The 25,736-nt window shown below is 35.0% G+C and overlaps 1 protein-coding gene across 3 annotated transcripts in view; it reads left to right on the forward strand.

The window, feature by feature from the left end:
* LOC110031608 (DNA-directed primase/polymerase protein) overlaps positions 1-18,439 on the forward strand; it is an 86,090-nt gene extending 67,651 nt beyond the window's left edge. Inside the window, exons 12-14 of one of the 3 annotated variants that reach the window (XM_020734894.1) lie at positions 10,299-10,364; positions 10,450-10,709; positions 18,255-18,439. In XM_020734894.1, coding sequence (XP_020590553.1) covers positions 10,299-10,364; positions 10,450-10,709; positions 18,255-18,326 — 398 coding nt within the window. In that variant the 3' untranslated portion in view covers positions 18,327-18,439. Of the gene's footprint in view, positions 1-10,298; positions 10,365-10,449; positions 10,710-18,248 lie in introns of those variants that run through there. The other 2 variants (XM_020734901.1, XM_020734911.1) reach the window with 2 other exon arrangements.
* The last annotated feature ends 7,297 nt before the right edge of the window (positions 18,440-25,736 follow it).

A 25,736-nucleotide genomic window follows, 5' to 3' on the forward strand; every position in this document is an offset into this window, starting at 1 on the left:
CAGCAATATGGGTGTCTTTTCTAGCTAAAATCGACATTCCGGACGCGTCGGCGCGGTCCGTTTCGTCATCCGGGATCGTCCGGACGAGTTTGGCCGGCGGGCGAGTCAATTTAAGCCAAAATCGTGTGTGGTGCAGTGAGTGCATGAAAAATGTCGTTCGCGAGTAATCGAGTCACAAAGGGTCCACCTAAGGCTGTTGATCCTATAGGAACTCAATTTCGGGCCCTCTACATGTTGGTCCTTAGCCCTTGCAACTAAAAGTTGAGTGCTTCGAACCACTCATGCGAGTTCTTCACAAAAATGAGTCAAGAATTGGCTTGAAGTTCTACGGGAGGTGGCTCCATCGCTAGTCCGCTAGGATGGTCAATAAGAACTCCTAAAGCTAGATCCTAGGTTCTAAGAGAAGGAGACTAAGACCTCACTAAAATTGAGGTCAACAGTAGTATATAAAAAAAATCAAGACTGCAATGTAACATGTAGTTCATAAGCTTGAAATCATAAATATAATTAAAAACATGTTTATAATATTATTATCATGACAATGTAATTTCATAAGAGATCATATCATAATAATGTCACTTGTTTAATGTATAGAGTTCAACTATTTTCATGTTTTTTCATCATGGGTCGTCACCCTAACCCAAATGCCATATAAACTATCGATAAAGTTTGAGTTTCCCTTAACATATCAGTTATCAATAGTCCCCCCGATACCCACTGTTCTTTAACATTCTGTCACCGCCTAATCCCAATGATTTCCAAATTTTTGTTCCCGTATAAATATCAGGAGTTGGAAATACTACATGTCTATATATTGTACTTGCAAGCACTCATGTAATAGTCTACCCCTAACATTCTTTGTGACATTTAAATCATTATTTCTGTATCAAGCATTTATAAGGCATTACATGTATCGTAGGCATAGATATAAAACATAATAAATGAATACCTGGAGTGAATTTATATCATAAACATAGTCTAATCATAGCATTACATGTATTAGAAGAAAATTAAACGTGCATTCATACATTTAATTGTAGGTATTCATTCACAATATGCTCCTATTCTCAGCCATTGGCATGCACACCTAAGTAAGACTGGAGTCGACAGGGAACGATCAGGAGGCGGGATTAGGATAAAATTAGGATTAATAAAAGAATTAATTTAATTAACAAAACATATAACTTTTGAATTTCATTTCTCTCAGTTCATTCATAATTAACATGTAGTGTTTTATGTTGAATTTGTCGATTTCATGCAAAGAATTTAATAAAATTATTTTGATTGAATTCCGAGAGATGTAAAATTTGAGGTATATTTTAAATGTGCTAAACTTTACCTGGGTTCTTGAAATTTGAATGTTGGAGTGGTGGGGCTGCAACATGGAATATTTGACTGGACAATTGGTATGATTTGCTGTCGGAATGTTCTGAAGTAGATGGGGGAGTTGACGGTTGGGTTGCTGGGAAGGAAAGAGGTGGTTGTTGGAGGGGGTTGGACGGCTAGTTGGAATAGCAACCAGTGGGAAGAGGAGGGGATTCTGGTAGTTGGATGGGTATGAGGAAGGTTTGGTGTTGCAGGAGATAGTAAAGTTGTTGTCATTGGGATGGCTGCAACAAGTTTGGCAACGGCGGCAACGTACGAAAAGATGAGGAGAGGGTGGGGGAGTTGAGGATAACACCATGTTGGAATGAGATACAATCAGAGTACCACTCGTCTTTGAATACAACCCTAGAAGGGAAAATCTGGAGATGCCGACGGCTGTGTGGACCTAAAATTCAACCAAAACTGACTTAAACACAAAGAATTAACATTTCTATGTAATACTAGATGAATTAGGGAGGGCACCGCTCCTATTGGACGGTAACCCTAGACCCTTGGGAGGGTTGGCTTAACTCCTTTCTTTCTCTGCTGAACTGGCTCCCTGCATCGCTGAACCGGCTCCCTGCATCAGACTCTCTTGCGCCCTATCCAGCTGGGAATGCCCGTGTGATTGTGTTTGAATTCAGAAAGGTTTTTTACATAAATCATTAAAAAATTAAATGAGAAAAATATAGGACTATTTAAAGTTTAGTAGTGCTTTGAAAATTTTGTAGTGCATTGAAAATTGCATCTATAAATTAGAAAATTCAAAAAGTTTTTGTATTAATCTCGCTTTTATTTCATGACCTTGTTGCAAATTTCTTGAATTCTTTTTTTTCCCCCTTCTCATTATAAATTTGCATACAACCCTCAACAAGGCAAATTTATATAGCTTTTTCTTGAAGCAATTTGGACAATGAAATTTTATCCACCATTGATAGTAGATTCTTGGGATATTTAGTGCATTAGTATGACAAAGCTATTTGTAACGGTTCATGTGTTTATTCATTGGAAACACGATTTTTGACTTGGCACTTTTGCTGTTTTTTAACTGCTATTTTAGCACGTTCTCTATTCCTTTTCAATGCAGTTCTTGTACTTTAGTGGTTCTTGGTTTTGGTGGCTATTGTTTCCCCTATCTTTTGATTCTTTTTGTGTGATTTCTGCTGCTTTTGCATTTCTGTAGTTACTGTGCGTCGTTTCTTTATAATTCTTCTCATGTTTGGCATGCGATTCTATTTAGATTTTTGGTTGCTGCTTAATGGACTGAATTTCGGTTTTTTTTTTTTTTTAACTGACTGGAAAGTTGATGATTATAATTATTAACTCTTGAAGCACGTTAAAATTTATGATGCCAATTTCAACCTTATGTCTAGATATGTGATTCCTTGGGAAACCATCTCCTTATACAGGCATGACTTTTGAAATTTCTTCACTTTGTTATTATTCATTTATTTCTTTTAAATAATTTTTTATTTTCTTTGCTAGAGCTCTTAATTGATCAAATTTGATAAAATTAAAATATTAGTCGTGGTGTTAAAAATTCAACTGTTCATTGAATTTTAGTTTTTTGAATTTTTTGTTTTTTTTCTAATTTAATTGATTCTTGCATTATTGTTTTTCTTATTTGATTGCTTGTATTGTTTTGGTTTGCAACTAGAGAAAGTGAGTTTTTGTGTACTAAATGGTTTTTGATTTACAGATCTTGTTTTCTTCTATGTAATCTACATTAATTCTATTTCCTTACAGCATTAGGAAACCTAAACCTATATTGGCTTGCGTCAAGTAAGTTGCCTTATCTTGAAGAGCAACTATTTGAGGTGGTAAAAATTAAGGATTTAGCCAATGAGTTAGAACAGGCAATATGGTATGGAGTTCTAGAGGCTAGGACAATTGACTCATATCCCTAAGACCAACAATTGGCAATTGATTATCGATGAGGAAATTGGTGTAACGTAGCTGATAGTTAGGAATAGAGAATTAAGATAGAGACTGGAGAAGGAGACGATATTACGTGCGTAATCCATGTGTGGATTAGGGGAGTACCATCCAAGTACCTTATGAGTACCCCCGAGTATCCTTCGAGTATCCCCATTCGCATGTACAGTTTTCATTTGTACGTAATATTTTTTTTCTTGGAGAGGGGTTTGTAGCATAAATGAAAATTTTGGAGGAGGCAAACCCTACTTAGAGATTTGCAAACGACATTGTTGAAGCCTTCATAGATAGTATGAAGGTGTTGTTTGTAGGAGAGTTGGTGTTGTTTGTGCAACGGGGATGAATAAGAGATCAATTACTCAATGTTGAAGTGGAGAATAAAATCAGCTTTGCAAGGGCTATACTGTTTTTTAAGATAGAAATAGGAGCTAGGGCTTAGGGGAATTGAAAATGTGTGATTAAGCTAAGATGGTAAGCAATTAAACCCTACTTAGAGGTTTATGAATGACATTGTTGAAGCCTTCGTAGATAGTATTAGAATATTTATTAATGGCTAATTTGTAGCCATTATTAATTCATGTTTATTCTTAGTTATTAGCTTGAATTCTTTATTATTCCTTTCCTTTTCACTATATCTTGTTTTTATTTCTTTCCTTACTAATAGATTCTATAATGGGTATTTATAACCCTCTTTGCATCAATAAGATTTAACCTAAGTTCTATTCTAACATGCTATCAGAGACATGGTTCTAACCCTAGCAGCCACTGGACCTTTTTCCAGCTGGTTGGATCTCCCTTCGGCCAGCCAAATCTCCCTCCAGCTGGTTTGATCAGTTTTCTGCTATTCTCTCTGTGGTTCTTCCTAGTTGGGTTCTCATTGCTGCTCCTTCTGCATATATACCCAATCAGGCTCTGTCTACAATTCTCCCGGATCTATTCTCCTGCCCTTCCCACAATTCTTGCAGAGAAATTTCCGCCCTTCTTCTGCGATTCTTCCAGCCAGCCAAGAGATCTAGTCTAGTGAGAACTTCTTCCAAAAGCCATATCCCTACACTATCCGAAACCTCAAGATGTCTCAACAACCTAACAACTCGTTTGGCTCAGTCGGAATCACGATGGACTTATCCAACATTGAGAAGTCATCAGATGTTCTTGATTCCACCGAATGATTAATTCCAACCTCCCTTCCTCCGCAGACCGGAGGGCACAAAAACAACATAAATTTCTTAATCACAACTCATAAATAAAATGACAATAACTTTTTCCATTGGTCCCAATTTGTGATTTTGTTCATCAAATGGCGTGGGAAATTCAGTCATCTTACTGGTATGATTCTTGAACCTCCAAGACTGACCCAATATATTGAGTCGGGGAACCATGGTCATATCATGGATGATCAACTCCATGGAGACTTTGATTGGTCGATCATATATGTTTCTTCCTTACAGTAGAGTCCTTTGGACGGCAGTCCGTGATACCTACTCGGATGTAGGGAATTCTAACCAACTTTATGAGGTGTCTAAGAAAATACATGAGACAAAATAAGGATCCAGGACTGTGACCTAGTACTACAATGATCTAGCTGCATTATGGATGGAATGCAACCTATTATTATGACTGCACTTGAGAGTCTTCGGCTGACCTATCTATCTTCCAAAAAATTATAGAAAAGAACCACATGTTGCAATTTCTGGCATGCCTCAACAAAGATCTTGACGAAGTCCGGGGTCATATCCTTGGTCGGGATCCTCTTCTTTCTACTCGCGCTGCTTTCACTGAAACTTGTTGTGAAGAGAGCAGTAAACTTGTCATACTTGGTGCTTCCACTCCTTTTGTCGAAGTATATGCCTTGGTCTCTAGTAATGCTCAACCTCAGCTAGTCACCTCACTTATGATTAGTAACAAACCCAACCACATTCGTGATAAGTGTTGGAAGTTCCATGGGAAACCTGCATCCAAACTTTCGGCCAAATCTTCGGCCAAATCTTCCGCTGTTAAGGGTCTCACTACAACATCTAAATCCAACACGATACAGTCGCCCTCTACCTATAACAATTGGGAATCCTCCAATTCTCTTAAAAGTCAAATGGTGCACTTAGCCAGACTGCTTGGATCCAATCCTCTCTCTTCTATTCTGCCAACTTTCCACGTTCATCAAGATACCAATCTTATGACACTCACTTCTTTTGCCTTTTCTAGTTTATTGATCATTGGACCACGTGATTGGAAGCTCTCAAGCATTGTCGACATGCTGTCCTTGCACAAGGAACTATATTGTTAAAAGTGCTGACGGGTCCTAAAGTTTCATTGTTGGTAAAGGGTTTGTTGTTTTAACAACAGGTTTAATTCTAGAATCTATGTTACATGTACCTTTTGTTGAAATGTAATATTTTATCTGTCAGTAAGCTGACATATGACATTGATTGTGTTGTTCACTTTTCCTTTGATGTCTATGTTTTTCAAGATCGTCGTTTGCGGAGGATGATTAGAACTGTTAAGCTGGTTGGCGGGCTCTACTTCTTCCAAGAGAAAAGCACAGAGAACGATGACACTCCACCCAGTAGTTGCAGTTTATCTTGATCCATTAAATGTACTATTATGTTGCTACACTATTGTTTGGGTCATCCTAGTTTCTAGTATCTAAAAAAATTGTATTTGTTGATGTTTACTAATAAACATCCTTCTAATTTCAAATAGGAAATCTATCTGGTAGCTAAACATAATCATGTTCCTTTTCCATTCCACAATTACTCACCTTCTGCTCATTTCTCTCTTTTTCACAGTGATTTATGGGAACCCTCTCGCACGCCTAGCTACACCAATAAACGGTTGTTCCTTACTTTGATTGATATCCGCACTCGGATGACATGAGTTTATATTTTAAAAGATAAATCTAAACCTGATGTCAATTTCAAAAACTTCCACTCGTTCATCTTGACCCAATTCAGAACTCTTATTCCAGTTATTCAGGCTGACAATGATCGTGAATTTTTTAACTCTATATTAGGAGAAATCTTGGTAAGTAAGAGCATCCTCCATCATAGCTTTTGTACTTAAGGATGCCAATTCAGGTCAGTTGGTTGGGTTCAGGTCTGACGCGAAAATGACCCTACTCGAATAGGGTAACCTGAACCCGACCCGAATAATAAGCGTGTTGAAAACTGAGACTCGAACCGAACTCAAACTTTCGTGCTTATTCGGGCATGTTTGGGTTTTTCGGTTCAACCCGAACTCAACCCAAGTAATAAATGGGTTGAATTCTTTGACTCGAACCTGACTCAAAAAATATTTGAGTCAACCCTAACCCAAATTTTTCTAGTCTTGTTCGAGTCGTGTTGGCGTGTCGGACACCCTTACTTGTACCGACACTCATCAACAAAATGGGGCAGCTAAGGAAAAAAATTGACATCGCTCGACGTTACCCGCTCTATTATGTTTTACTATAATGCCACAAAAAGTTTCTAAAATGTTGTCATTCTTACCGCCAATTTACTCATCAATAAAGTTTCCTAAAAAATTCACAACTTTTGTGCCCCTTTAGTCATCTTGAGATCATGTTTTTATAACAGCCGAGTGTTCTCCACTTTAGATCTCGAAATTTTTTGGTGCACATACTTTGTTCAGAACACAACCTCAACTCAAAGTAAACTTGATCCCAGGTCAATAAAATGTGTTTTTTTATGATACTTTGCCACACAAAAGGGGTATCGCTATCTTGATCTAACCACAAATAAGATTTATGTGAGCGTTGATGTCTTTTTTTTAAACGTGTTCTCTACTTTCCTAACTCGGCCTTAAGTGAGGGGGAGCTAAAGTTCTTGAACTTTTTTCGTTACTCTACTGTTGTGGATGTTCTCCTCACATTGGTTCCACCCACTTATCCTGCCACCAAGGAGCCCTCTGCTCCTTTGGTTCCATTAGCACATCCTCCCTCTCTCCATGTCTACACTCAACGTACTCGGTCTAATGCACCTACTCTGGAGCTTGCTAATCCCTTGCTGGACCTTGAATCTCCTCTGAACAACATCCCAAATAACGCTCCTACTCCGAATGAGGAAGTCAGTTCCTCTAGTAAGGTACGCAATCAGATATGTTCTCTCTATCCTGTGACAAACTATGTTTCTTTCACAGATTATCGCCAACCTGTAGAGCATTTCCTACGGCTCTGACCAATCAACAGCTTCTATCTACTATTGAGGCTGTCTTAGCAGACCCAACCTGAAAAGATGCTGCCATGGAGGAGATGAATGCCTTTAAGCGGAATCATACTTGGGACAATTGATCTTCTTAGGGATAAGAAAGAAGTGGGATGCCGATGGATTTTTAGCATCAAGTTTAAATCTGATGGATCCTTTGAATGCAACAAGATGAGGTTGGTCGCCAAGGGGTAACCCTAAACCAGTTGCTAAATTAAACACCATTCGGGTTATTTTATTCCTTACAGTGAATCTGGATTGGTCTCTATTCTAGCTTGATGTCAAGAATGTGCTCCTGAATGGCGACCTTACTGAGAAGATATACACGGCTCTTCTTCCAGGCTTTAACTTCACTGCCTCCCAAGGGCAAGTATGTAGGCTGTGAAAATCTCTCTATGGATTGAAGTAATCACCACGGGCATGGTTCGAGAAGTTCACGAAGGTGGTGGTGGGTCACTCTTTTCTTCTGACATTTCTCTAGCGACTGGGTAGCTATCCTTGTCGTATATATTGACAATATTATTCTCACAAGTAATGATCTATCTTTATTGAAGTCTCTGAAAGACATTCTTGCTACTTTCTTTGAAATGGACTTGGGGATCTCTCCGATATTTCTTAGGCATGGAAGGTGCTCGATTATCTCAGGCTATTTGTTTTTTTCTCAGCGAAATATGTGATTGACCTTTTAATAAAGAAAAATCTTCTCATGTGCAGTCCAGTGGCTGTTCCGATGGATCCCGATGAAAACTTTTTGATGCTCCCAATGCAGTTCCTGTAAACATGACTCGCTATCAGCGTCTTGTGGGGAAACTCATCTACCTTGCTCATACATGCCCCGACATTTGTCACGCAGTTGGGATAGTCAGTCAATTCGTGCATGATCCCTATGTGCACCGTCTCCAAGCTGTCCATCGGATTCTCCACTATTTAAAAGGTACACCGGCCTTAGGTTTGTTTTTTTCCCACCATACCTCTCGTTCTATTGCAGTTTACATAGACGCGGGTTGGGTTGGATCCATCCATGATCGATGATTTACGTCGAGGCACAGCTCATTTGTGTGGGGAAATTTGGTCACGTATAAAAGCAACAAGCAGTCTTTCGTTGCTCAGAGTTGTATTTCAGTCCATGCCTCTGAAAATTCGTGAAACTCTCTGGTTACAATTATGCTCCATGAATTTTGTATGATACTCTCCGCTTCTCTACATTTGTTAATAACAAGGTAGCCATTAGTTTCGCTCACAAAATGATCCAGCATGATCGCACCAAGCATGTTGATATTGACCGACAGTTCATTAAGGACAAGCTTGAGTCCGAAGAAATTTGTGTGATCCAGTGACCAACTGACAGATAGTCCCACAAAGAATCTTCCTTGGCCATTATTCGACGATTTCAAATTCAAGTTGAACATGACTGACATCTATGCTTCAACTTGAAGGGGAGTATTACAATATTTATTAATGGCTAGTTTTAGCCATTATTAATTCATGTTTATTCTCAGTTATTAGCTTGGATTCTTTATTATTCTTTTCATTTGTTCTGAGTTATTAGTTCATTTTTTATATTCCTTTTCTTTTCCACTATATCTTGTTTTTATTTCTCCTCTTGCCAATAATGGGTATTTGTACCTCTCTTTGCATCAATAAGATTTATTCTGGTTTGATTTTACCAGATAGTATGAAGGTTTTGTTTGTGTGAGAGATGGTGATTTTTGTGCAACGGAGAAGAATAAGAGATCAATTACTCAATGTTGAAGTGGAGAATAGAATCAGCTTTGCAAGGGTTATAGTGTTTTGTAGGATATAAATAGGAGATAGGGTTTAGGGGAATTGGCAATGAGTGATTAAGATAGTTGATAAGCAAACTAGTTTGCGAAGGGTCTTTGTTTACACAATGCAATGCAAATTAAGGGTGTATGAAAACACTCACATGGAATGTAGTATTATGTGAATTTATGAAAATTGAGAATTTGTAGGAGGAATATTTACCAAAAAAATTTAAAGAGACGCAACCAAATCATTGCTCGGTCTCTCAGATCACAAATGATGGAGAGATGGATGGATGCTTTGCTATGAAATGATGTAAAATGAGTTGTATTTGAAAGAGTGAATAAAAGGGGGCGAAAATTTTGTTTACACAACTGTGAGAGGAAATGAGGAATTCTATGTGTGCAATTTGGCGCGATCCACATCCATACATCAGTAGAGGATGAAGCAAATAATCATAATTAGCATCATTAAATAATTCACTCATCAGTCAATAATAAATGGAAAGCCCATTCAAGCTATACTATTTATAGAAGACAACTTGACCTGAGCTAAGGATGAAATTATCTTATAACCTTATTAACTGAAATAAGGATTAGAATATCCTTTTTTGAATTACATTTATTCTAACAAAAATAAAAGGCGTAAAATCCTGCCAAAATAAAAATGGGTCTAAAAACGTTTGAATATTCTCCAGTTTAGCTTCCTTAAAATCCTGCCAAAATAAATATGGGTTTAGATAGGTTTGAATATCATTCGGTGCAGCTTCATTATAAATATGAGTTTAATTTTCCATCCAGTGCATGAAACTTCTCGGGTTTTCCTTTTATTGTCTTATGTATTATTGCATATTTACCTGCAAGATGAATCAATATTTCTATTTGCATGCATCTAACATATGCATAGGTATCAAAAGAAAGCTGCTGCCGCCTTATACCACTTTTTTTATACTTTTTTTCTGTTCATCAACTCGAAATTCTGAAAATTAAGCCTATGTGCATTACCCATCTTCAATAACTGATTATTTTTTCTGATCAGTACTGTATGTGGTAGACTTCCAGAGAGCTGGCTACTACCAGAAATGTCATGATCCTGATTGTAGAGGTTTGCTATTTATTAAACATTGAACATCAATTGGCATAGTCTATTTTTTTATTCATTTTCGTGACAATATATTATTTTTCATTAGGATATCGTTCTCCTTTCCGTCCATTACCATGGGATGTGCTTCTTGACAGTTCTGCATTACCAAATTCAACTCAAATAGAAAATTATGCGCAGGTTGTCGATATAAATCTTGATCTTCAGGTGGGCAATACTAACATGGTTGCATTTGATAATGAGCAGTTGTCAACAGATTGTTGCACAGACATGAGCTGGTGGCATAAAGCTATAAGTTTTGCTGAATATACTGAGAATATGAGAAATGTGCCTGATTTCAGTGCATTTGTGAGCAACTTTCTTTTCATATTCAATCTTTCTCTGCAACTTTGTAATTTTTTATTTCCAAATTTTTGCGAGCAAGCCTAATCAATGCTACTTTGCTATTGTTGTACTTTCTCTTACTATTTCCTCTTTTGTTTTGATTGTCAGATAATATTGCTATTACTTGATATGAGTTCCCTTTTAATTCTTTCCTGGCGCACATTCCCTAAACCCCTACGTGCCAAGACTGTCTACTGCATGCAAAAATTTATGTATTTTGGGTTTGGGGCATCTACATACACCACCCATTTTCTATGTGTTTACATATCTAACATCTAAAATTTGATTTTTACATCTATACCACCCACATCTTTCATATCATATCAAAAATACCACCATTATAACTTTTAAAAAGTCACATAACACCTTTTCATGCGTAGGTAAGCTGTTATGTATGTTAATATTGAAGTTTAGGTGTTAGATATCTAAATACACAGGAATTGAGTTGTATATATGTAAATCTTTCTTTGGATTTTCATAAAAGAATGGATATATAATTCAGTATGATTCTTAGTGGCGAATGTATAAGTGACAAGAACGACTCTAAATGCAAAGCCTGGGTTTCTATCATGAGATGCATACATGAGATTTGATCACATGGTTGGACATGCAAAAGGAGAACGTTGAAAACAGAAAAGTGACTTGAAATCATCGAGACAAAGAAGATTCAGATAATCAAAGCTTTATGGTGAGATAAAATTGGAGGGAACCGCTGAGTAGTTAAGGTAGTCGGAAATGCATGAATAAGCTTCCAGCATATGTATGGAGTGACTATAGTTCATTGATCAAGTTGCGAGTGACTTTAATGTGAAATTAACATTAAGAGAACAGGAGAGATAAAGTTAGCAAATTGTAAGGTTTTTCTTGTTAAATTTTAGACAAACTATAATTAACTTTAATGTACTTTTAAACATATAAGAATGGCAGCGGATCCTTATATTTATCTTTTATTTATATTTTATTTCATTCAGATTTGGTTCCAAATTATTCGCTTTTACCCTACCGTTTCCACTCTAAGGTATGATCAACTTGATAATCTTAGGCAGGCTTAAAATATGCTCAATGATCTTACCAGCCTGATGTTGAGTGGGCAACAATGGTGGAATCTTTAATAAATGTTAGAAAGGAGTATTGAGGGAGAGTATTAGGGAAGCATGTAGTGAATTTTCAATTTTTTTGTAGATAATCATTAAAGCATATGAATTGTTGAGATGTTTGGTATTATGGTCCAAGCCAATACAAGGATTCACAAAATTAAGAAAGGGTCAGTGAAAGTGTTGATAGGTTATATGAGAGACGGATACCTAAAATATGATAGAAGAGAGAGTCACGAAATCAGTTGTGGAGATAGAGGGAGCTGGCTAAAAAGAGGAAAATCTGAATCAGTCACAGCTTAATTGGCCTCCTATTTGTAGAAAATGGAATCCATATCATGTAATAACAAGCTCAATTTAGGTAGAAAACAAGTGTAATCTAACTCTAATTCAACCTAAATAGGAACAATCATCCAAATATCCTAATAAACATTTAAATGCAAATAAAATAATCCAAAATGACCCAAAATACTTAAATTTAACCCTAATTTTAGGAACCAAGTCAAATTGCTTGAACCTATTTTCATTTTTATAAGTTCTTGAGAAATTTTGAAGTTTCTAAACAATTTTAGAACATCAATAATTTTTTAAATTTGGAAATGTTAAAGCTTGATAGCTTCATTAGTTCAATCCTAGCTAGAGTGAATTAAGATTCGGAGAATCTCATCCCCCCATAATGACATTTGCACCTGAAATGAAATTTTTGTTACAATGAGTATGTTTGATTAGAAAGATGTCAAAGGGTTGGTTGATTGTTGTAATTTAAGGTCGTAATTGAGGATACTCTTCTTTATTGATTTCCCTCGTTTGACATTAATAGAATGAATATCCAAAGTTTGTTTTATTATTGATGAATCGAAGTCAACTTTTTTTCTTGAAGAGGAGGCTTCTACTACATCCTTGTAACCTTGAGCAGTGCATTAGTAGCGCAGGAAAGCTTAGTTCCCATTACAAGTCCTATTTATGGCACCGGAGTTTGATAGCACTTCAGATTTGAGGCAAGAGCAATGTCCGTCAAGTTTGTGGGGAGACTCTATCATGTGTTTGATCCCCATTAACCTAATTGTTAAGCAATTAGTGGATGTCTTTATTAAGGATTCAGATCCTCTTTAGTTTTTTGATCTTCTTAACTAATTAAAACTTGTTGATATATATGCTCTAACTTAAAGGAGGGTGTTGTTGTAGGAACGTAGAGGATTGCAAAGATGTTATGGCAGGAAATGTTAGATTGGAATGATCTTATTATTGGAAAGTGCTAGATTGTAAGGAGGATCTGTTGTTGTAATATTTCTTTTTTATTAAAGTTAGGCAAAAAGAAGATACGTATAAAAAGAAAATCAAGTCAACACTTTCATAATGATGTTGGTGATGCGGGGCTGTTCTAAACCGGTGGTTGAACCACCAGACCGATTTAGGAATAGTGGTGAGGGCGGCCGACCAGCCTAATTATTTGGGTTAGTGTTAGCGCCTAAGTGCTCCTAGTTATATACTATTATAAATAGATGTTATTTTTTATTTAGGGTTAGTTTTTTATGAGATTTATGTTCGAACAACTGCCAACATCCCTCTTTTCCCTTTTTAGGGTTGTATCTGACGACGAGAAGGTGCTTCGGCTGTAACTCGTCTCAAGGCGGTGTGTATCTTCCCTTTAATTCCTCACCTACTTCCCCTTTTCTTCTAGCTGCAGCTTCTCCAACCCTTCCAGACCTAGCAATAACTCCCTCCGACCCCTTCCAGGTCGGTCACAATTCCTTCCAGCCCTTCCAAATCTACCGTAATTCCCTTCATCCCCATTCCAGACATGCCGCAACTTTCATCAAGCCTCCCAGACACTGCCACAACTCCTTCCAATCTCTGTCGCACCCCTCTCCAAACCCTCCAACTACTGCTGCATCACCCCAATCAGTCAACACACCTGTTGTGTAGCCGGGTCCACTTTTGTCGCTCTCACCTTACAGGTCGTTTGTGTGTATTGTGTTGTTTTATTCTTATTTTGAAGAGTCGTCGTTGTAACCTTTGAATTCAGCAATAGTACTTATAATTCTATTATGATTTGAGTTAACTCTTGTATCATTTAGTATCAAAGACAGTTTGACCTTAGTTCTATCATAGGGTTTCGAGCATCTGCCATACTCAAACCTGTCTTCCCCAAAAATTTTCTTTTTTATTCCCAAACCATTGTTCAGCTTTGACTTAACCCTAATTTCCTCCTTGTTGATATTTCAAAATTAGCAACCCAAAATACTTTTGCTGCACCCACAATCAATTTCATACCCTCTCTCTCACCTCCCAAATCTAAAACCTAGTCATATTACCGAGGATTCAATAGTTGGAAGCCTAGTCTAGAGGAAAGGGCACGATGTCATTTATGAGGAATTCACAGAGTGGTCCGAAAGATTTTTAGGGAGGATATGCAGTGGGAAAACTGCCAACAACAACAAAGCCTTGACTCTTTCATGGGGAGGTAAATTGAATGGGTCACTCGTAGCCACAACAGTGATTTGATAAATCGAATGCTTGGAGTGAATCTCTTCCACCATACTGATTCCAGGGATGAAGAATCTCTACATCAAAGATTTGACATGAAATATTTGAGAAGCCAACATTAGAAAGTAAAGGTGGACTTATCATATTTTGATGGCTTCATGGATCTGGATAAGGTCATCAAGTTGCTCTGGACTATGAAATGTTTTTCTTAGTGTCATGACGGCCCACCGGACGAAATGGTGAGACTAGCCGCCAACAAGTTAAAGAAAAGTGCCTTATTTTGGTGGCAAAATTTGATTTCCATATGCCAACAAGAAGGAAAAGATAAAATTACTACTTGGTTCAAGATGAAACGGGAGATGGAATGTCAATTTCTACTAGCTCACTACAGACATGATGTTCAAATCCCAGCTTAAAAAGTGGAGAGACCACATCACCAGTCGACCACCACATCTTATAGGCAAAGTTCAATCTCAAAATTGTACAACCAGAGTGAAGTTGAAGCTCCCCCAAACCCGAGAGACTGACGTGGGCCTCTCCTGAACTGGCGATTGAACCACTGGACAGGTTCAAGAAGGGAGGCAAGGGGGGCCAATCGACCTAATAATTCGGGTTAGGATTGCCGCCTAAATGCTCATAGTTATCTACTAACATAAATTGATGTTATTTTTTGTTTAGGGTTAGTTTTTGCTGAGATTTCTATTTGGACAGCAGTTGGCATCCTTTTTTCTCTTATAGGGTTGTATTCGACAGTGAGAAGGTGTTCTGGTTGTAATTCTTCTTGAGGTGGTGTAATTCATCATCTACTTCCCATTTTTTATTAGTTTTTTTTCTCCAACCCTCCAAACCTGGTCGTACTCCAGCCCCCTTTTAGATCGGTTGCAATTCCCTCTAGCCCTTCTAGATCTGTCATAATTTCCTCCTACCCAATTTCAAACTTGCTGCAACTCTCCCCAAACCTTCCAGACCCTATCACAACTTCCAACCAGGGGCGGACCCAGGTAGACCCCCCCCCCCCCCCCAAAAAACAATTAAATAAAAATTTATATTTTTATTAATTTGATCTTTTGTCACTCTTGAAATATTAGTTTTGCCCCTCTTGAAGTATCATTTTGCCCTTCGTTGTTCTAGTCCCTCTCACGTTAAAGTCTAGGGCGGCAGTTTGCCCCTCCTAAAAAAAGAGACTGGTTTTGCTTCTGCCTCCAACCTTTCCAGCCCCTGTTCCCCCCCCCCTCCCTTTCAAATTTATATTTTTACCAATTTGGCTTTTCGTCGCTCTTGAAATATTAGTTTTGTCCCTCCTAAAGTATCATTTATTCTTCGTTGTTCTAGTCCCTCTCACGTTAAAGTTTACGGCGGTAGTTTGCTCCTCTAAAAAAAAAGACTGGTTTTGCCCCTGCCTCCAACCCTTCCAACCCATGTACCACCCCTCTCCAAACCCTGCAACCATTGTCTCATCACCCCAATCAATCAACACACCAATTGTCCAGCTGGTGTCCACCCCTGCCGCTCTCATCCTAGAGGGTCGTTTGTGTGTTTTGTGTTGTTTTATTCTTATTTTGAAGAGTCGTGATTGTAACCTTTGAATTTCAACAATAATATTTATATTTTCATTATGGTTTGTTTTTACTCCGGTATCAGTTGATATACTAATTTTTTTTTAATTAGAAAAACTTATTTTGATATATTGAAGAGATGTTACGGGTCAATTTGATATTTCTAGCACTTGCAGTATTATTTCCTATATTGATGCAGTTAAGGTAACCATGGTCCAATTTGGTCTTTTGTCACTCCTGAAATATTAGTTTTGCCTCTCCTGAAGTATCATTTTGTTCTTCATTGTTCTAGCCCCTCTCACGTTAAAGTCTAGGACGGCAGTTTGCCACCCTAAAAAAAGAGACTGGTTTTGCCCCTGCTTCCAACCCTTCCAACCTCTGTAGCACCCTTTTCTAAACCCTGCATATGTTGTCTCATCACCCCCCAATCAATCAACACACCAATTGTCCAGCTGATGTCCACCCCTACCGCTCTCATCCTAGATGGTCGTTTGTGTGTTTTGTCTTGTTTTATTCTTATTTTGAATGCTCGTCGTTGTAACATTTGAATTTCAATAATAATATTTATATTTTCAGTATGGCTTGGGTTTAACTCCAGTATCAGTTGATATACTAATTTTTTTAGTTAGAAAACATGTTACTAGGCAATTTGATATTTCTAGCACATGCAGTATTATTTCCTATATTGATGCAGTTAAGGTAACCATGGTCCTTAGTCATGAGGCGGCTTTGTGTTCGTTTTGATTTCTATTAAAGTATTATCAGCATGTTGTATGTGAGTTTGGTATTCTTGTATTTTTACAGGTGGTTTTGTAATTTTTCAATAAAAACTATTTATATAAATCAAGCAAATATCTTGTAATTTGATATTAGAGTTGAAGATAAATAAAGTAAATGACTTTCTTTTAACTTATATTTTGGGAATATCTTCCTTTTATGGTTGCTTCCTTTCTTCCATATGCATCCCGTCCTTTTGAGACGTTATATTATCTCATCTTTGGGACTGCTTAGTCTACTTACCTTTTTGGTCCTCTTTTTACACTAGATTCTTATTCTCAAAAATCAAATACTGAAACTACATGAATCATGATTTTCTTTGCCACTACTCTGCATCAATTTTGATATTAGAGCCTCACCCCTCATCCTAATCGCCTAAGAGTCACTCCCTGAGCTCGACATTCTCCGCAACAATTAAATCTTTAATATTCTCAAGCATGCCCACCCTTCTCCGCATGGTTGTGGATGCTAGTATCTTTTTGGTTTCATGGTCAATTAATCCTGACATATTTGAGAGCACGATTTGATTATGGCTTATGACCCTCATAACATTCATGCAAATTGTTGCTAACTATTTTGCAAAGTTGAATTTGATTAAGGTGTCTCGCTTAAGGGTGACATCAGTACTTAATCGTTGCTTATAACCCAAAAAGTTATTGTGGTATGTTACTTTTGAGTGCCTTGGAATGGGCAAAATGGGATATATGATTGATTGCATGTTCTTTACATAAATTTAGAGTTGGCCAACCTAGCATCAACCTTGAACTTTCTCGTTTGGACTAAGGGGTTCTTTAGTCTATTGAAAAAGAGTGCACTGTAAAAGGAATATAGGAGTTTTGAAAATTTTGATACTTGGTCTGAAGTAAAATAAATGCAGTGTAAAATTTAAATGCATCACTCTCTAGTTCAAATTCAATGATTTTGGAATTCACTAGATTTTGGCAAATCATAAATATTCTGCTTATGTCAAGCATTGGCTGTCATTGTCGTTAGCTGTCACTAGCTGCCCACCGTCACTGCCTCAACTGTTTGTTGCCGCCATCACCTGCCATCCATGCGCACCAACGATCATTGGAATATTCTTGATGTGCCAACTTATTTCTCTAACATGCCTTCCAAGTTCATTATCACACACTCAGCAGAAATGATATATTGATAGCATAAATCAAAAGTGATTTTTTTCTTAGATTTAATGTTTTTTATCACTGAATTAGCATTTTTTTAATGTTTCACTAATTTTAGATCTGCCCTATATTCTTGGTTCTTATGTGTGTCAACTTTCAGAGATCTACAACCTTTTCGTTTTGGATTTAACTTAAACTAAAGGCTATCTTTTGATATCATGATATGACTTGTTTAGAACATCTCACTTGAATCTTTATACAGATAAATCATCATAAATGAATTTTTTTTATGATGAAATCTACTTCTGCAACTTGAAACTCAATTCCAATGGCTTCCACACCTGCCATTCCTAGCCTGCCGTTTGATTTTCTTTATCATTATTGATTGTGTACAGGCTTTGTTATGAAGAGAAACGAAAATGAAAACTGTCCCCTTTTACTTATATTTTTTTCAATTTTCCATAGTTGCAGGATGAAGACATGATGGATGATGATTGCGCATGGTGGACCGATGTTGAAAAGTTTGTATCGCAAGTTGAATAGCAAACTAGTTTATTTATTATTACTTGATGCTCAAATTGCTACTTGTAGATTAAGACAGCTAGCCTGTGGTCTTGAAACATTGTAAGCAATTTTGGCAGTAATTAGATAATTTATTTCCTGGGTAGTTGCAATAATATTTTACAAACAAGCATCTTTTTATTTTATGAAAAATATGCTTCCATATCTTGTAACTTGGTTTCTTTCTGGCTAGTGGTGTAATCAGGGTGGCTCTTGCTGAATCTCAAAGTTAATTTAAACCGAAAAATCGAACTGAACCAAAATATGTATGATTGATTTGGTTCAGTTTAATAATTGAAGGCGTACCGCATGGCAACATTAAGCTGTTTTTTGACAAGATTCTAAGTGGAGCAATTTCTATTATATCCTTTGTTGGATAATCTTTGACCTTTCTATTATAAAACTTATGGGGAGATTGAAAAATATAATTTTAACTTGCAATTTTCAGTCAATTTGTAAACAACCCATCTACAGAAGAAGAAAATGAGGTAAGTATGATGAGACAAATAGATTATGGATTATTTAATATCAATTATCTCTCGGGCAGACATACTCATGATTGATAGAAGTGAAGTGAGGTCTACAATGCAAGGTGTTTAGGTCTTTCATCCCAAATGGAGACCTAAAAGAAACAAGAATATTCTTAAGGTTATTATTTGTTCATTCTTACGATGATATTAAATCTTTTTTTAGCATGGATCTGTTCTTTATTGAAAATGATCGTGTTAATTTAATGCTATGAAAGTATTTCGATGAAGCATAATATATATATATATATATATATATATATGTTTTTTCAAATGTTGCATCTTGATACCTTGGTTATAAATGATTGATAAGATGTGCATATCAATGTGAATAAGATTTTATACGACAATGATGTTAAGAAGAAAGGAAGTCTATGAAAGGTTATATTCTGTAAGATGACAAATAATGATGATTTGCAAGAGAAAATGAAGTTTTTTTTGATGAAATGATTATTAGTAGAGCTAAAAGAGGATATTGGCTATTGATGCCGGAAAGCTAGTGTGATATAGTCTAACCTTAAATTAAGGGGCCATTAATAATTGGCGTATTAAATGAAGTTAGGACTTTATACTTAGGTATTATGATTAAGAGGCTAGGAGATGGCCAAATGTTATATGTATCAACACATATATATTTATCATCTGAAACTTATAATATTATTACCAATTAGAAGGGGAAAGAAAATAAAATAAAATCAAGAAATTTAATATGAATTGTTAATTAGAAAAATGTATTAATTGTCCTGAAATTTAAATGATATATTTCATTGGCTTGCAAACAAGTATGCTTACTATTTATGATTATATCATTTATTTAATTAGTAAAATCGATTAAGATTTAAAATGATTGGATTAAACTAGCCATGCTTATGATTAATAATACTCATAATTCAAAATATCAACATTTATGCTAGCAATTCCTTCTCTTGTAACTTAAACTCTATTAAAATATTTTACTCCAACTTTTTTTGCATATTAGATATTATAACTGTTATTCAAATCTTTAACAAACCAATTATCATAGTAAAAGACTAAATTGCCTTTGTTGTGACCCCAAAGGATAAGAGACTCAACCTGTCTTTTAATACCATACATGCATTTTCAAATAGGAGAATATCCCATATGAGGAGGGCAAATAGTGGTGTGTTTGATTTGACAATATTTGAGATTTAGGAATTTGGCCCATAAATATAGAGCCATTTCTAAAAACACAGCACATTTTGATAGCAAAAGCTTTAGCCATGTTCTGAAATATTTTGCAACCAAAATCTCCTTAAGGAAAAAAGAAAATAAATTCTATGTGGGGAGCTCTAATGAATGGTCCTAGAGTATGAGGTAAACCCCCAAAAATATTTTTTAATAAAGTGTTCAAGTATAGGTATGATGAACGGATCGAACTTTTAGTATATTGGTATCATTTTCAAATAATTTTCAAGTTGAATAACCTCATTTTCTGCTTTAAGAATATTAGAAAAAAGGTTTTTGAACCGGTGCTTATTCTACTAAGATAAAATTTGTTTGAGCTTCTTCATTTTAAATTGAAGTCTTTTCATATCTTTAACCTTTTCATCGAAATAAATGGGAGCAAGCCATTTATTAGAGATAGTTTTTAAGAAAGATGGATCATTCATCCACATATTTTGAAGCCGAAATCCATGAGATTTGTAGGTAGAATTTTCTTTAATATAAATTAGAAGATGGAGTTGATCGACGATGGTTTTACTAAGATGTTTAATATAAGTATTAAAGTATACATTTAATTATAGTTAAAAAGGATTATATCAAGCCTAAATACTTATCAATAATTATAGAAGTCAAATCTTATTGTTGCTCCAGATATAGGAAGACTCAATAAAACCAATATCTATAAGATAACAAGCCAGAACAACATCACTAAATTCATTCATGCACCTCCAACAGAAGGGGCACCACGAATACATTCAAAAGAAAATGAAATAATATTAAAATTTCCCTCAATACACTAAGGACCATCAATATCAGCAAAGATGTATCCTAAAGTATTCCAAAGTTACAGCCTTGTAGCACATAAATAAGTGGCCTAAATGCATGAAAATAAGTTATTAACTTTAAATAAGAAAATTTGAAATGAACAAATTGAAAATTATTATCAATAATGTCGACATGGAGCCAATGTTTCCAAAAAATCTAAAGCTTATTGAAAGAATTAGCTTTGGCAAAATGGAAACCTAAAAATTTATTAATTTTATTTAGTTTACTCCCATTAACCATTAGTTCAATGATACTAAGAAATGGAATTATATAAACACGATAAAGATTCTTAATCCTATTCCTAACAGAAGAGGAACCATTTCCTCTAGCATTCCAATACATAAAATAAAACATAAAAAATGAAACAGAGCTAGCATTTCAATACCTCGCAATCTTACCCAATTTTTGTTTGCCACCTCTACATTTTTTCTTGTGATTTCTTTGAAAGGTTCTTCTCCATCATTCATTGAAACAAGCATTTTGTAGAGAGGGATATTCTTCACCCGACAGTATATAAGGAAAAAAACTGGGATCATAAGTTCCTAATTCATCCCTATCATGCAAGGGATTTATCAAAGGTTGAGTCACACCTTTATCATAACTCAAAGAGTTAGAATAAGCCTTAGTAGTAGAAGGAGTAGAAGGTTTGGTAAGTAAAGCATTTTCAATAAATTGAGAACTCTCCAAGGAATTAACACAAATAGTTTCACTATAATAGTTACCAATTTGTGGAGGAGGTAGGTTAGGAAGTATGGTATAGACACCATCCAAGGAGAGAGGAATAGAAATAACATGTTGGTTGCTAAGTGGTTAACTACCTTAGTAAAAAAAAAATAACCACATTGTTATTATTTTGATCACTCTCATCTAATTCATTTGGAAGGAAATAAATAATGCTAAATATAGACGTATTAAAATGAATTACTATCAAATTATTTAGAATATCAAACAGAGAGTTCTCCTCCTTTTCAAGGCTAACTTAATTGATAGTAAGATCTTCTCTAACTATAGTTTTATGTTAAATTATTTTGATATTTCTCAATCTTCCCAAAATAAATGTCATAATAGTGTGTTGGTTACTTGGCATAAAATTGAAAGTGGTTGACCAAGATGAACACTAATGGCGCAATTACAATAAAACTCATGGATCTGGTTGTTTACTGAGGCACTAAAATGGTAATTTAATCAAAACTGTTGTGGGTTCTCATAATAGATATTTTAACATCTATGCAAAAATATTTGCTCTCAAATACATCTTATGCTTGTCTACTGAATTGCAAAATAATAGTATGTGGATTGAAATTGATGCTTCTATAGTTATGCATCTCATTTATTTTTATAAACTTTTTGGTTTGGTTAACTCTGCTTTATTCTATTTAAGTAAAAAGAAAACTAATCTCTTAAAGAAGTTTCAATACAAAATTACTCGTATTTATCAAGAAGAAAATGCATGTACTGATTGGTTGGCTAAAATGGGGGTTAAAGCCATTCTTTTCACTAACCTTTCTAATGAAAATTATCCTAGGAATCTTAAAGGCCTAATCAATCTTGATAAAATGGGTCTTCCTTATTATATAAAACTAATTAATTATGTTTGCTTCTATGATGATTAGATCGATGGGATTTATCTTGTTATTCTTTTAAGTTCTTCTTTTTGACGTTGGGTTAGTGTTTCTCGATTAAAATACTATTTATAATAGTAATGATGTTAATTATTTTGAATCTGCCTAGAATGCAATTTTATGGGAGGTGTCTTATATTCTTGTGAACTTAATTATATTCCAAAATTTAATTTACAAAATTTTCCATCCTTCCTCTATTATTTTTTAGTGTCATCTTAATTTAGTACGGCTGACAGATTTTCAAACTACCCCTTTTGTTATAAGTTGTGGGTGCCTTTAGCCCACGCCTTGGTTGAACCTACACTTAGTCTTTTAAATGATTGTAATTGATATAAGGCTTTAAGATATATGAACCTGAACGTTCTTTTTGGTCCAAATCATCTAACATGCATATTGGGCAACATATTAAATGAATTTAAATTATCTCTTGCTTAGGATGTGGTGTTTCTCTGCTCTCTTTTACATATGGTCTTTCAGTCATTTATAATGTGACCTGATTTATCATGTTTAAAATGGATGATAACTGAATTTTCTACTTGTTTTATTTTCTCCGTTCATTTTATCTTGTTAAATTTTTGTCTCCTCTCAAGATTGTTTTGCCATTTTCTTTATGTGGGGTCCTTTAAACTTGTCTTTTTTATTATTGATTGTGTTATGGGGATGATTCTATTTGTTTATTTTACTATTCTGTTATTGTGGTGTGGACCTTCTAGTTTGACTTTAGCTAACAACGTGATCTTTAATATTTTAAAATCTTTGTTGGCTTCTGTCTTTTTTTTCTGATGATGATTTTTTTTTTTGCTTTATAGCCTTCGAAATGGTGGTTTATGATAATAGTTTCGATGGATATTTTATTTCTTTCATTTTAGGCTCTAAATTTATTATCCCTCGTTCTTTAGTCGTTGCTAGCGGTAGTTGCTAGAAATGAGTGTCTTTTTTCACATTTTTCTTTCTTCCTACTTTTATTTTGAATTTTTGTTACTTGCTTATTGCATCCCTTGAAATTCAAGGATGTATTCACATCTAAGTTGATTCATCTTAAGCTAGATGTATCCTATGAATCTTAATGGATTTTGTTATCTATGTGCTCCTATTTCATTTTACTTCCTTTTTCTAAGATTTGTATTGCTTGCTTATTTCTTATGGTTGGATTTTTCTGATGCTTTATATTTGCCTCTTGTTGTATAAATGCTGGTATTACCTTTTTTTCTACTATATTAATTTCTTTATCCTTGGTGCTTTTTTACTTAATGCTTTTGATTCAGCTCCTGGATAAAAGTTTTTCTTTTGACACTTTATATCAGTTTTTTTAAAAGAGTGAAAGATATATACATATATATAAACTCACCAAGCAAAGAGATAAAAAAGTAAAAAAATTGTTCAAGTTAAATGCATTAAGGATGAAAAATCATAAAGTGATTTTCTTAAATGAGGATATTCATCATAGATGGGTGAGATATTTTAATTAAAGTTTCAATAAAAATTGTAAAAATACGATTGACTTTAGTTATCTTAATATCGTAGATAATAATAAACAATTTTTTATTTTCATTATTGCATTAGTAAAATATGAGTTGAGAAGGCTGTAAAGAAAATGAAGTGTGAAAAAATAGCAGGACCTGATACTTTTTCTAAGAAAAATGTGAAAATGTTTAGGAGATTCAAAAATTTATTGGCTTACTAAACTTTTTTTAAAAAAAAACGATCATGAGTGGAGAAAGATTCTATTGGTTCATATTTCTAAGAATAAACGAGATGCAAAAGAGTGTACAAATTATAAAATTAATTTATCGTGTCATACATTTAAGTTATGGTAAAGTATAATTGAACATAAATTACAATGCGGGACAAAAATTTCTCAAAATTATTTTGGAATCATGTGTGGCAAGTTTATTATGGAAGCTATACATTTATTAAGATGTTTGATGGAGAAATACATAGAGAATAAGGAGGATCTATATATGATTCTTGTTTATTTAGAAAAAAAAACTTATTATAAGGTTTGAAGAGGAGTACTTTGGAGAGCTCTAGGAAAAAAAGTGTTGATATTGCTTATATTTAAGTTAGAGGTGTTAAAAGCTGACCTGACAAGCCAACACGATTCGAACTGACTCGAAAAATATTGGTTAGTGTTGATCCAAAAATTTTTTGAGTCAAGTTCGAGTAAGAGAATTTGATCCATTTATTATTCGATTCGAGTCTAATTTGAGTTGAACCTGAAAATCCAAACATGATCAGAATGAACACGAAATTTCGAGTCGGGTTTGGGTCTTAGTTTTCAACCATTTTATTATTCTTGTCGAGTTCGGGTTGATCTTATTTCGTGTCAGGTCAATTTTGGGTCAGACTCTTTCTCAACACGTTGACCTGAATTGACACCCCTAATTTAACTCATTAAAGATATGTATACTGGAGCTGTCGCTTGTGTTTGATCTCAAGAAAAATTGTCCATTTATTTTCTTATTTCAGTTGGAATCAGGGATCTGCTTTAAGCCCATATATATTTTCTTGCTTTAATCCTGGATGTTCTTACTAGACATTTACTAGAGGATGTACCTTGGTGTATGCTTTTCGCTGATGATATCCTTCTCATGGATAAGACTAGAGAGAGTTCGGGAAAAACTTAATTTATAAAGGTCAAGTTTAGAATCTAAAAGCTTTCGTTTGAGTAGATCTAAAATTAAATACATGGAATGAAATTTTAGTAGTAGATCTACTAGCGCGGTTGTGACAAACTGATCAAGTCATTCAATAAAGTGCATGTTTTAGATATTTTGGGTCTATTATTCAAAGTGAGGATGATACAAATGAAGATGTTATTAGTAGAATTCAAGTTAGATGGTTGAAGTTGAGGAACGCATGGGGCCTACTACGTGACAAAAAAGTATTGTTTAAACCTAAAAAAAAATTTTATAAGATAATGATGATACATGTAATATTTTAGAAGTACACCAGTCATACTTAAAATATAACAAATTTCGGATGAGCCGACTACAAATAAATACTAAACTTGTCTCATTTACCCATATATCATAAAACCACCCTAAAATAATCAATTATTAAGAGAGAATATAATCAAACATTTTAGAAATAATATTTTAAAATTATGTGATACATACCCCCAAAAGATTTATTATTCATTAGCAAGCCCCAAGCTTCGCAAATTGCAAGCTGCCGACCGGACAATGATCGACTTAAGAGGCTGCTTATTTATTTATTTATTTTTTGTTGAT

The sequence above is a fragment of the Phalaenopsis equestris genome, unplaced genomic scaffold (genome assembly GCF_001263595.1).
Source record: "Phalaenopsis equestris unplaced genomic scaffold, ASM126359v1 Scaffold000002, whole genome shotgun sequence".
In the NCBI taxonomy this organism is placed as follows: Eukaryota; Viridiplantae; Streptophyta; class Magnoliopsida; order Asparagales; family Orchidaceae; genus Phalaenopsis; species Phalaenopsis equestris.